The sequence below is a fragment of the Hippocampus guttulatus genome, chromosome 1 (assembly GCF_054856545.1).
Source record: "Hippocampus guttulatus isolate MCC_2025c chromosome 1, RoL_Hgut_1.0, whole genome shotgun sequence".
Classification (NCBI taxonomy): domain Eukaryota; kingdom Metazoa; phylum Chordata; class Actinopteri; order Syngnathiformes; family Syngnathidae; genus Hippocampus; species Hippocampus guttulatus.
The window spans coordinates 7,194,396-7,208,102 of NC_141261.1; the positions used below are offsets into that span (position 1 = coordinate 7,194,396).

Consider the following 13,707-nt stretch of genomic DNA (forward strand, 5'->3'; position numbering starts at 1 on the left):
AGTCTCCAGCACGCCGCGCAACCCTTGTGAGGATTAAGCGGAACAGAAAATGGATGGATGGTTGGGTTAACTATAGCTCAGGTAACTACCAATCACAGCTCACCTGTTTTCTGAGCTTGGTCATGTGACATTCACAAGTTGAGCTCTAATTGGTCCTTATCTGAGCCCTGAGCAACTGTGATGTCATTTTCTGTCGACAGCAAGTGGCAAAATGGCCGCCCCGAGATGACTAAAAACGGGTGGATTTTACTGCTTAACTAATATTCCACAAATGCAATATGAATCCGAATGCCGTGCTTGGACTAGTGGGGTTGAAACAAACATATTAAGGAAAATTTAGAAGGGTGACTTCTCCTCTAAAATAATTTTTTTTTAAAAAGGTGGGAACATAAAACAGCTTCAGGTACAAATTTGCTGTTCCCATCTGTGCAAGCTTAAAAAGAATAATTGATCAAGTCAGATTCACCTTGGCATTCTCCAAATAAAGCAAACACGCCATCAGGATTTTATTACCAAATATTTTATTAGAAAATATTTTCAGCTTCAATCTAAAAAACAAAGGTTTGTTTCAAAAAAAGAAAAGAACCCCCCCCCCCCCCTGAGAAACCAAGAGAGTGCCGCTAAGCGGGTATTTCCAGACACATTTTCACAGAGACTTGAACTGTTTTGCTTGACATAGTCTACAATAACAAAATTACACAAAATAATTCGAATGGGAATTCCACTCCATGCATGTCAAAATAACACAAGTATTGAGTGGTACGGTTAACTCCAAGACTCCCTTTGACATAAACGGCAGTCTGTTGTTAAATTGGCGTAATCGCTAACGTTATGCACATTTTGGCCTGGCTGAATATGAAAAAAAAAAAAAAAAGAAAATTAAAATACACCCATCAATCCAAAAAGATGGAGGGTTTTCACTGCAGCAATGCTTGAAACATAAATGGGGGGGGGCATGTCAAAAGCAATATCTTGCAGAAAAACTAGATAAATGCCATTTGTCAAGGCCACAAGTGGCCCCAAATGCAACAAAATTGTGTGTGTGTGTGTGTCTCATACCGATGAAGAAAAAAAAGCCACGTTAAAAGTTTTCTAAAAGGTCCATGATCCTCTTGCGTTCTGCCTCTTTGAACTCATCACTCTTGCCATCCCCGATGCTCTCTGCGTACTCTACAAATAAGACACAGACAGTTGATAGGCTTCCCAGAGGCGGGCATCTTGTGGATGATGACAACCATACATGAATGACATTGACATTCAGCTCTGCGGGAAGCACCGAAGAGACATTCAAAACTCACTTACGGATGATTTGGTAAGTCTTGCTTGCGGATCAAGGAAAAAAAATAAAGCACACGGCAAAACTATTTGAAGGAAAGGGAGTTGTTTGAAAGAAGGACGAAGGCCAAACGCATTCAATTGCGGATACTCGACTCGAGGTGTTAAGGTCGTTCAAACATTTTGCAGCTGGAAATGTAAAACAAGCTTTCTTATCACGGCGGCTAAAAACAGAAAAAGCACAGAAACAAGTCCTTTTGGCCTCTGAACGGTGATAGTCCAGATGTATTCCATTGCGTGCGTGTGTGTGTGTGTGTGTGTGTGACTGCCGAGCAAAAAGAGAAGGTTGCAGCAGCTGCAGCCACAGTGGGGTCTCCGCTATCTTTTGAGGCAGGAATTACACATCACGCCCCAGGAAGAACAAAAGAAAGAAAAAAAAAAGAAGGAAACTAGAGTAGAGCGGAAAGAATTAAGAGAACTTCACTGGAAGACTCAGCAGTTTTTGAGACCAAACAGCATGTTGTGATGACAATTAAGGAGGATTTAATACAGACTTATTGAATGTTTGAAGGTTTATCAGTCAGTTGAAGGCGTGAATGTGTGAAGTCGACCCAATGACAAAATAGTTAAGCCGGTTGATAAAAGTGACACATCCTCCAAATACAAAGGTAAAAACGAGCAACTATGGCAATATTCTGTCACCATGGCAACATGGTGGGGTGTAATACAAAAGTGTGCAGCACTTAAAGGTCAGGAATTTGTAATGATGTGGCTATGCTAGAAAACTAAATGACAGTATTTTTTTTAAAGAACTTGGTTTCCTGCAAACTTCTAAAATCAACTGAAGAAATCTGATGAGTAATTCAGATTTGACATTTTCATTTATCATCCGTGTTATTTATTTTGAGCCGAGAAGAGGTGAGCTGAAGTTGAGCAACTCTAACACACCGCACAAAACAAAGGACACCTTGACACAGGTTGCCAGCTCCTTTTTGGAGCTAAGTTTAGGAAACCATCTGGTGGGCTTTTATCAGCAGCGATGGCAACGCAAAGTGGCCTCTGGCCAAATGGAATGGATCCCTTTCCATTATTCCCTACGAGAAAAAAAAAATCCAAATCATCGATCAACCTGCGTCTCACAATTGATTGTGGTTGACCTTGTCCGTTCGGTAGGGTTTAGTCCAATTTATGTCCTTGGAATCCATTTTATTCATGCCAACCTTCTAACATCAATCCCTGAAGGAATCTTTCACACGATCGCAAATCTTTCTGTATGCTTATTCCGAGAACACAACCTGTGACATGAGCTACAAACCTTGAGCTTTCTCAAATAGAAAACTTCTTCTGACTCTCATTTAGTGAGCTCAAGCCAAAAATGTACACACCCACATCCAGTAAGTGCTTAACCGTCTTCTACGGTTTTCCATGGTCTAGGTGAGACCACAGATATGGAACTCAAGAGGGCCAAACATGAGGACGTTTAAAATCCATTACCAAAGTAAGGCCACGTGCATTTTTACAAGAACACAACATGGACATGAATGTAAGTACCGTATTTTCCGCACTATAAGGCGCTTCGGAGTATAAGGCACACCTTCAATGAATGGCCTATTTTAAAACTGTTTTCATATGTAGGGGACGCCGCATTATAAGGAGCATAGAATAGAAGCCACAATAGTGGCTGCGCTTGCAAGATGCATCCACTAGATGGAGCTACACTAAAGGAATACAACACAATGCAGCTTTATTTATATAGAGCCCTGGCTGCGGTTGCATTATGCATCCACTAGATGGAGCTATGCGAAAGGCTTTCATAACCACTGCAGGTGTAACACAGCGCTTCACAGAACATTTAAAATACTTCATCCAAGAAATCAGAATGTTGATCCTTAAAGAAGGTGCATCCGATCAAAAGGCGCGCTGTCGGCTTTTGAGAAAATTGAATGCTTTCAAGGGCGCATTATAATGCGGAAAATACGGTACTATATTAGTCCCAAGAATGAAAAATAAATAAATGAAAAAGATTTCAATGTATACCGGACATATTGTTCCTGAGAGGTTTGATAATGTAAAAGGAATGAAGCGTGACAACAATCAAGGACACAAATATACGCACTGCTCAGAGGAAAAGAAAAAAATTGCTGCATAGATGCAATCAGAAGCAAAAGCAACACATTTCCCCACACAATGACAATTGGCGAGTTGACATGTTGGCACCAACACGCGTGACGGATGGCTCGATCTACCCTGCTACACGCTCCAGGGCCAGAGGGGGTGTGAGTGGAGCCTCTTCAGCTTTATCACACAATGATATAGGAACGACAGATGACACAGTGAGGAAAAAAAAACCCCAACATGGCTGCTGGCATAAGACCCGTTTACGTTTCTCTTTTACACACTGCAGTCCGTTGATTGTTTAACTGAGAAGAGTCGCGTTGTGGCAGCACGGGAAGAAGACAAGTCTCCTGTCCTCCTCTGAGATAGTGCTTCTATGCCCTTACATATTTTACAGAGTGTTTTTACCCATCAATGGCTAAGAAGACTAGCTGTGCTTATTTCCTCCCCGATATAATTTGTGTGCCGGAGGAGCCAAATCCGGAATGAGTCCAACTTTCATTGTGAGGAAATTCTGTGTTCGGAATGAGCGGCTGCACGAGGTATACCTGGCTGAGCTATTTAAATGAATTGCATTTGATATCCACTACAGACAGAGGGACACCAAAGACACAATTTTCTGAGAATACTGGCAAGAGTTTGTTGGCACAGTATTTATCAGCAATGCGGTGAAAATAAGAAGAAATGTGAATATTTATCGTGCGCTCTTAAATTTTAACTTGCTCCTAGTACTGTGCTTCTAACTTCATTTTGTCTTTGACAAAAATCTAAAATGAAAACCAGTTGAGTCGTTCATGATTAGGCGGAAATGTGTTTTTTGTGTGTTCTGTATTTTTAACCACATTTAAAAAAAGAAAATCAACACTTTTATGTTTATCCTAATGCAGGGGCGTCAAACTCGTTTTCGTCGCGGGCCACATTATAGTTATGGTTTCCCTTGGAGGGCCGTTATGAATTTTGGGAAACCATATAAATGTTTAATCACATCCACATACACAGCACAGAACAAATTGATGGATAACTAGTTTTAAAATGAGAAGTCAAGAATAACGACTGTTATTGTGGATTACATATGACAATTTGAAATTTTGGTTACAACTTTAGCAAGCATCATGAAAACTTGACATGCTTTTTTTTTTGCTTTCGTGGGCCAAATAAAATGATGTGACGGGCCAGATCTGGCCCCCGGGCCTTGACTTTGACACCTCTGTCCTAATGTTTGAATGAACGAAGTTATTTGATAGCTGCAGCCCTGGTGTGTGCTTGTGCTCAGACATCAGGACGGGGGCAAATACTTTTTCTTGGCTCTCTACTGTATGCTGTGGTTGATTCAAATTCGTTTCCCAGTTTATTCAGATTTTTATTTGATTACAAAAAGGAATCGAACCACTTTAATAAGCCTGTAAATATTTTGCCCAGCATCAGTACAAAGTATAATCGTCAATGAAAGAATAAAAAAAAGAAAAAGTTTGACTCAATTTGTCATGTCATTTATTCACCCGACTACGCTATATTAAATGCAGTGTGGAAAATGTGCAAACAAAGAAAATCTTGGTCAACACAAGGAAAAGAGCTACGAGAAATGTCTTTGAACGATTTATGACCACTTTCTTTTGGTTGTACTGCAGGTGACTTACTGAGCTCATTTAATGACTCACCTCTCATGATGTGGCGCACAACTTTGACAGAGCCCCCTCTTAAGTTGAGAATTTGATGGACCCTCTGCTGCAGCTGAAGTCAGACAGACAGACCATTAGGTGTAAAACCTCGAAAATACAAGTTACCGAACGTGAAGGTCATCACTTGAAAAGGCGGCACTGAAATGTAAATAAGAGGCAAGTCGAGGTACTTGAGCTAAATTCAACCTTAAGAGCGTATGGAAAATCCACTTCAAATTCTATGGAGCGTCTGTCCACCCACCAACTGTGAATTTACAGACTCAATCAATCAATCCACCAACCGACCGCGTTGGTATCTGATCTGATAGATCAGGAGTTCACAAAGCTTCTGGGAACGGGGGGAATGCATTTTTTTTTACAAGGACCCCTCCCTAATTGGAACTACTTTGCGTGCTTCTACTTGCCATAAGATTTTTTTTTTAAATCAACATAACAACCTAAATATTAACCCTTTCAGGGACAGCGGTTACTACAGTGGACAGCTTCTCGTGATATCAAGTTACAGTAATTCTTTGAAGAAACATGCTATGTAGAGACCCGGGAACTGTTCGGAACAGTGAAAAAAAAAGGCATATCTTTCTTACCATATTTTCCGCACTAAAAGGGGCACCTAAAAGCCTTCCATTTTCTTAAAAGCTCACAGTGCGCCTTAAAATCCGATACGCCTCATGTATGGTCATTAAGGTAATATTTCGACCCCAAAATGGCTCCTTGAATAAATTCCAACTTAAGGCGATCATTTTCGCAGTTGAACACGGAAATAGAGCAGCAGCAAGAGAGTTCAACGTTAACGAGTCAATGTTATAACTTGATGTTGCTTAAGTGAACTGTGTCGCTGCTTTATTAAATAAGTTTTACTGACATCTGATTGTTCTGTTGGCGTTTCCATGAGTGTAGCTCCATCTGGTGGATGCATTGTAGATTGTGGCTTATAACGCGGTGCGCCCAATGTATGAAATAAAATGACAAAATAGGCCATTCATTGAAGGTGTGCCTCATAATCCAGTGCGCCTTTTAGTGTGGAAAATACGGTAAAGAGCTTTCATGTACTCTGACGACTACAAATCCAGTATGTGGCATTAGCTTTACAAAAGTCACTCCAACACAGCGGAAAATTCAAGACAGCAGTATCGGTTTCACAAGTCTGAAAACTGCTCTGTTTGAGAACCTTTATTTGTCAATAAAATTGTTTCAAATGCACGTTTTCTTTTTTATGTGGACGGGAAAGCAACACGTCTCAAAGACGTTTGTACCTGTGATAGTCCCGAGTTGCTGATCTCCACCATGATGTAGCAGATGGACTGAAGAACAAACAGTCCGGCATCCAGTCGACGGAGGTAAAATTCATCCTCCATGTTGTCATCAAGGATTTCGCCACGGCGAACCATCTCCTAAACGCGCGCACACACACACACACACACACACACGTACGTCTTGATAAACTACAATGGCCCTCATCATGCAAACCTCTACTGAGGCCAAATATCAGGTGCAATAATAAGCACACCTCTGTAGAGACCCGCCTGATGCGTGAAATTTAACTTTTCAAAAATGAATTCAATTTGTCTTTCAAGTTTTGCTCTGACCACGGCCCATGCTGTTTTCAATCCAAGAAAATCATTCCACAAGGCACTGAAACATGCAGATCATCTTTCCAAATTCGGAATAAAAATCCCCGCACTGCACGAGCGGTTTGTTTATTCCTATTGGCGACCACTGACAAACCAGTAGGCCTGAATACACAACGGCACCCGCAGGGATCCCCGCAAGGCAAATAAATTACAATGAACGGGCTTTTCTTGTTCCCTCAACACAACAAAGCGCCTGAAAACAAAAGAGACACACTGAAAAACTGCAGTGTTTTAAATTGTCGTCTTTGTTTTGCAATTCTTCCGCAAATCCATTGTCATCACTGAGCAGACACGCGAGTCCATTGATTTTCGCTGCTCAACGGCACACGGGCAGTCCATGCTCGCGCACGGGCGCACTTGCATCGTTATCCATTTTAACAATCCTGTCAGTATGCCAATAACACGGTGCTGCCAATATATATACAGGCAACATTAATCACCATTAGAGATTAAGGAGCAGACGGTGACGGGGAGAGGGGGGGAATTGGTGCGGAAGCCAACTGGAGCGCCACGCAAACAAATCCATTTTAACTCTCTAAGTCGAGAGTGAGAGTGAAAATGAACTTTGAGTGTTTTCTTTTGTCCGGCGTCACGTAGACCTGATTTCTTGGTTCTTATTCATGCGAAACATAAACGTTAAAGGTGGATGTAAATTAAATCAGCACGCCCTGACCCCGTGTGAGGATAAAGCGGCTCAAATCATGGATGTGTGGATGTGTAAAAACAGTTGCTTGCGAGTATGCGCCGGGCATAGAAATCCAAATCGTGATTTTTTTTTATTTTTTATAGTCCGACAGAGAGGGCCTTTTTTTTCTGTGAAAACAACTTAACAAGGCAAACACAGTAAATCAGGAAAAAGGGCAACTTTTCAAAGCTCGCCTGATAAAAACAAATAGCCTGCAGCGAGGAGCTTAATGGCGTCACACGTGACATTTGCATCCCTCGGATTTAATCAGCCTTGTCCTGAAAGATCGATGACAGCGCAGAACCCAATTATGGCCTTGCAGTCCAGCTCATTAACACGACTCAATCAATTGGCGAAAGCGCAAGAGAAATATTCATTGGGGGCACACGCTGGAATGAAAAACAATATAGCTACTGTCGACGTCACGTTCTGAAAGAGTCATCCCATCAATCTTATCATTCAAAGCTTTTTTTGTACCCTGCTGAAAAAGTCACTATAAAATTTGAACTAGTTATTGCTTTTTCTTTATTTTTTTCAATGTACTTAATTTCTTTTTATTTATGGATGACAATTACCATATAGTGAAACTCCTCTACAATGAAACCTACATGGGTGAAATACCCCCTAGTGTGAAAAAATCTTCATGCATTAAACACCATTCCCACTACAACGAAAAAAAAACCCTGTTGCATTATACGAAATCTTTTTCTCTGCTCTTGCCTCGCGACGAGATTCACTACAACGAAGTCTAATCCAACAGCGACCTCTACTGCTTCGTTCGGAAACGGCAACAGCAACCACCCCACTGGTTTAAAAAGAAATGTGAGGCTTTTTTTTAATCCACCGTATAAACCGTGTATTTGCTGATATTGCTTTCTATATTTGTCTCTCTACTTTTGCTCGAGACCACTCAACCTGTGCTGTCTCATTGTCTGGGACACCCCAATGTAAACTTAATGTGGTGTTGTCAGCATTTTGCAAAACCCCACTTGGACAGTGTGTGTGAGGCAAGCGATGCTCTTGATTAGGCTGGGGGGGTGTTATATAACCTCATTAAAGACCCACATAGAGAGGCTGATGAAAAAATACTGCGGCTGCTTTCACACTATATTCCCAGACCTTCAGACAGGACTCACCAAAGAGGGCCATTGAGATTTGTACATTAAAAGTCCATCTTTAAATGGTGACAAATGAGTAAAATCGCATGTACAAATAATGTTCCCCTCGAAAAGACACCCGCCATCTGCAATTGAGTAAATAAATGCCCCCGACCCCTCCCCTCACTTGAAGAAAGACAGTAAAATGCTTTAAAAAAATTAAGAAACAGGGAAAAGGAAGGTCAGTGAAATGTAAGGCAAACAAAGTCGTAAAGTAGCTTTAAGTTTAAAATTATGTAATACTGACGGGGAGAAGGACAGTTCAGAGATAGCATGGCAGAAAAATAAGTAGCTTATTTCGGGATGGGTGCTGGAAGTGTTGTCTGGAAGTGACATTTTCTTTGCTATCTTCTGAGAAACCAGTGGAAATCAAGGCTGCAAAGAAATGCATTTTGTTTAGCGCTTAAAAAAAACAGGCTTACCGGGCTAAAGGTGCAACAGAGAGATTAAATGGAGCAGCGGAAGCTTCACGATTCCGCTGCGGGGACGGCGGACGTGCTGTACCTGGGATGGGGTCGTTCCCATCTTGCAAGTCATAGAGATGTCAGCTATTTCTCACTGTTTTTTTTTTTAAACAGTGGAGCTTCACCGGTAGACCGGAGCTTTGTGTGTTAAATGCCTCAAAGATAACAATTTTCCAATCACATCCCCTATTCTGTGGTGGCGTGACAAAACGTGCGCAAAAGCAGTCATAATGTGCGGGCAGGCCAGTGCATACACATATGTCAATCAAAAATGGATTCATCAAGTCATGAACAAACAAAACAAACACAAATGAAATCATGGCTTCCTTGGCAGAGGTAATGATTATTCTCTCACATCAAACATATACGTGGTGCGAGTATATTTTTATACTTCTGTCCGTCTGATCTGGTGTATTTCTGAAATATAATAAAGGTCGAATTTAATGTTTTGTCCTTTTTTATGAGTAAATGAATCCAAGCTACGTCTCTCTGCCACTAGATGGGCTGCAAATGTGCGCGAATCATAGAATACAGATGGGTGGCTTCAAAGATGCTGGTACACATGCAGAGACGGTATCTTATCACAGACAAATCATCCTTTTGCCATTTTTCTGGGGGGGGGGGGGCGCAAGAGCATGACAGAGGCACACGGGGAGAGGAAAGAATGCGAATGAGAAGGAAGATAAAATGTCAACCTGTCTGGCCTTTCAAGGCAATCTCAGTCTGACTGACAAATGAATCTTTCTGTCATCTGTACATGCTCTCCAACTCTTGAACACATATTCCCTCTCCACCTTCGCTCACTTTCCCCCATCTGATGCATAGTTCCTGGGTTTTTTTTTTACTCTCTCGTCTGGTCACAGCAGCTCCAGCTTCCTTATTTATTTTCTGTCAAGTTTTGACCACCTTATCTTGCAACATGTCTCCATCCGTCTGTCTATTCCACAGCTCCAGTGACACGATTGGAAACAGCTCAATAGGAGCCTGGGAGAAGTGTGTAGTTTTTCATTCCTTTCCTCCAACGTGTCACGTTGTTATTAGGAAGACCTGTCAGCTTTTTTCCACGAAGCTTTGGATGTGACGCTGGGCAGAACAGCAATCACAAAAGATTCCGCTTTTTTTATTTTTGGGGTGGAGGGGAAGATCAATCATCCAGCGTTTTACAACAGAGGATTGTGATTCATATCGCAATCTTTGCTGCACAACATGGAAATGTTTCACATAAAATAGCGGTGGCTTCAAGGTTTTTTCCTCCAACTAAAAGGAGCACAATGACCGTTGTAAAAGGTACTGAGAGAGAGAGAGAGAGAGAGAGAACACCCTGTCAGGGAGGAAGGAATGGATGGAAGGTGAAAGGAGAAATGCTTACATGTTTCTCCCCTTCGATCCTCTTGTCAGCCTGTTGAACAGCCTCCAGGTACTTAAAATGCAACTCCATCAGTCGATCAACCTGGCGAGAAAAAGAAATTGAGGCTGGGAGAGAGAAAGTGAGTGCAGCGGCATACACAAGCCGAAAGAAAGAAATAGGGGTGCATTAGGGAATGGATGAAAGTATAAAGATGAGACAAAATGAAATAGGAAAATATGGTCAGACAACAAACAGGAAGTAGGGAATTAAAATTTGAATATATGGTGTCTGCATTATGTGGCTATAAATAGTCGGCACACCCCTGTTCAAATGCCAGGTTTTTGTGATATTAAAAAAAACAGACCTAATATCTACAACTCAATTAAAAAAGAAAATCTGAGGTCATATGATTGCACAAGTGTGCACACCCTCATAACTGGGGACATGGCTATGTCCGCAATCATGAAATTGCATTCAAAATGGGAGCCAGCACATACGCACCACCATTTAAAGTGCCTCTGACTAAGCGCAGATAAAGCTGTTCTCGTCGGCGTTTCCATATTTTTGCTTTCGAGCTTAGCCCCGAAGGTTTTGTGAAACTGACTAACACTCGAAACCCTTTACTCATCTCAACACATCTTTATTCGTGTAGTGCTTTCGCAACGGCTGCAGCTGTAAGTTCAGCCTTGGTTTCTTCAGCGAATAACAGATTTTTCACACGCGTTGGAGAGATTTCAAGTGTTTTTTGCAAAAGGTGTTTTGATGTTTTTCTTTGTAATAGTAGTGGGAATAGTGTGGTGGCCTGTTTGTAGATTAAAGTGGGGTGGAAACAAAGGAATGAGTGGAAATGCAGTGTGTCCGTAATGCGCGCCAGCGTCACCACGTGCACTGCGAGGGTGAACGAAGTGCCCAATTGCTCACGCGCGAATCTTAGAGGGAACATTGGACTCGAGCCATAGTTTTTAATTTATTTGCCTTCGAGGCTTGAGTTGGGAATTTAGAGTGAATGAATCCAAAACATGACACAGTCATTAACATTAAGCGGCGGACTGCACAGTATGAAACAAATGGCTTTGAATGAATATTTTTTGCTCCTTTTCCCTTTGAATCGCCGTCATTTCTTGAATATAAAACACATTTCTATTGATGATAAATAAATGCATCCAAAATCAAGGGAGCGCATTATATACGAATACATGTGAAAGTATGAATATTTGTCACATTGTACAGATATTTTTTACTGGTACCCTGGAATCGTGAGAAGAAAAAAAATTCTGCTTTCATTGCAATATATGTGACTCATAATGTTAGAAATAGATAGAAAACATTATTCTCACTTTTCACCTTGTGTCATAGTAGGGCACGTCCATTTGATATCTGTTATTATACTATAATCACACATTACTGGGATATGATCCCGATTGCTGGTGGATTATATTTTATCATGAGTAACATTGAACAGTGGATACCGTGCAATTTATTTGAACGGGCCACATTTGAGATTGTTTATTTTTTTTACCGTGGCACTTTTTACATTGGAATTCAAATGTATAAATTATTGTCGTCCCGAGCCACTTGCGCTTTGTCACTCAAACACATGAATTTTCCCATTGTGAAATTAAGACACGCCTCAGTGAGTGCATCACACCGAAAAGTACTTTTGATCACAGATGCAGAAGCTAAAGACTGCACAAATGAGAAAAGAAATGCAAAAAAAAGATCAACAACTACCAACCTTCTCACAGTCATTCTCTGTAAACTTGTTTAGAAGTCTGCTTCTCTGTTGGGACTTGAGATTTCTCAGCATGGAGGCGATAATTGAACACACATGCTCTAAAAAAAATACAGAAAGGAAGACAAAAGTAAAATGATTGTATCATCTCAACATAGTCCCAATTTACCCTCTCTGAAAAGCAAATCCTTGACGAAACACTTCTATTTTTGCAGTACATTGACTGGAACGGAAAGATATACATCAAAATTTACATCAAGGTGACCAGAAGTAAATATTGTGTGCAAATCCATCACAAAGTCTTTGTGAGACAGAATGACCACTTTTGAAAGTTATTTTTGTGCATGCAAATACTTTTTGTTTTTCTACTTTCTTTCAAAATTTTGCTGCGATTAATTGCGAATTTCTCCGTTGTGAGACAAATAAAGGTTTTCTTATGATATTTTACAAACAGGTCATACAAGCAGCTGACAATATTATCCGTTTTATGATATTGACTAAACAATTGTATACACAGGTGCAGAAGAACACGACATTGTAAAATCTCTAAAAGTCCAGCGCGCAGGGAGAAAAATGCAATTGGACTTTTTCAACAAGACGTCAATATTCTCACTCAACCGGGCTTTTCTGTTGCTAAGCAACAAGAGCACAGGAATCAATCCCATTTCTGCTTTTAAAACAAGTTTTGTTTTTGGTTCTTTTTTTTTTTCTTCCGGCAGTTGCCTTCGAGACCTGCGGCTCACTCGTCCAAGAGATCTAAGGGTGGAAAGTACTGGCAGTCATCAACCACAGTTCACGTTGAGAATTTAGTTAAACATGAAGAGAGGAAAAATAACACAAAATAAGGGAGGGCATTGTGATCATATTGAACAAACAAAACTCGCTGACATTCGCTTATTGACTGAATATGTGAATCTGAAAAACAAACACAAGAAATACGTTATGTTTTTTCGGTGTTGTTCCAGTGTTACAGACCGTATCAAATCTCAATCTAGTAAAAGGCAATTGTCAAATGGCAAAGGTTGCAACAACAAATCTCTGAGGCCTTGAAGTTCAGTGCAATACAGGTTTAGCTAAAATTGCTTTACAATACAATACATGCTGATTTATATAGCGCTTTCACAACAGCTGCAGCTGTAACAAAGCGCTTAACAAAAGACATTAAAAGTTGAGTCGATTTAGCCACAGATTTGTTTGCATTTTTTCTGTAATCACATGTATGAGTTGAAGTTACCAAGTTCAACTCTAATTGAAGTATATAAATAAAAAATAATAATCTGTCTTTCAGATGAATTCATGGTTCGTGTTCCTTTATTTTAGTGTAAGCCTAACATATAAGACCAAAACATTTATGTACCGCAATGATATTGTCCCATTTTATTTCACCAATCACTCTGTGTGTGTGTGTGTGTGTGTGTGTGTGTGTGTGTGTGTGTGTGTGTGTGTGTGTGTGTGTGTGTGTGTGTGTGTGTGTGTTTGCGTGCCTGTGTGTGTTTTTGTTTAGGGGTTTTTTTGCATGCGTGTGATATACTACGCGAGTTCTCGACAATGATTTTGCTGCCACCGCCACCGCCCATGGACTGGGTCAGTCTGAAGTCATGACAGCACAATGACTGACATT

At 40.7% G+C, this 13,707-nt stretch overlaps 1 protein-coding gene across 1 annotated transcript in view; it reads right to left on the bottom strand.

Moving 5' to 3' along the window:
• Positions 1 to 543: 543 nt before the first annotated feature.
• ctnnbl1 (catenin, beta like 1) overlaps positions 544 to 13,707 on the bottom strand; it is a 30,354-nt gene continuing 17,190 nt past the window's right edge. Inside the window, exons 12-16 of the mRNA XM_086106999.1 lie at positions 12,090 to 12,187; positions 10,376 to 10,456; positions 6,323 to 6,460; positions 5,049 to 5,121; positions 544 to 1,170 (exon numbers count right to left, since the gene is read on the bottom strand). Coding sequence (XP_085963125.1) covers positions 1,082 to 1,170; positions 5,049 to 5,121; positions 6,323 to 6,460; positions 10,376 to 10,456; positions 12,090 to 12,187 — 479 coding nt within the window. The 3' untranslated portion in view covers positions 544 to 1,081. The remainder of the gene's footprint in view (positions 1,171 to 5,048; positions 5,122 to 6,322; positions 6,461 to 10,375; positions 10,457 to 12,089; positions 12,188 to 13,707) is intronic.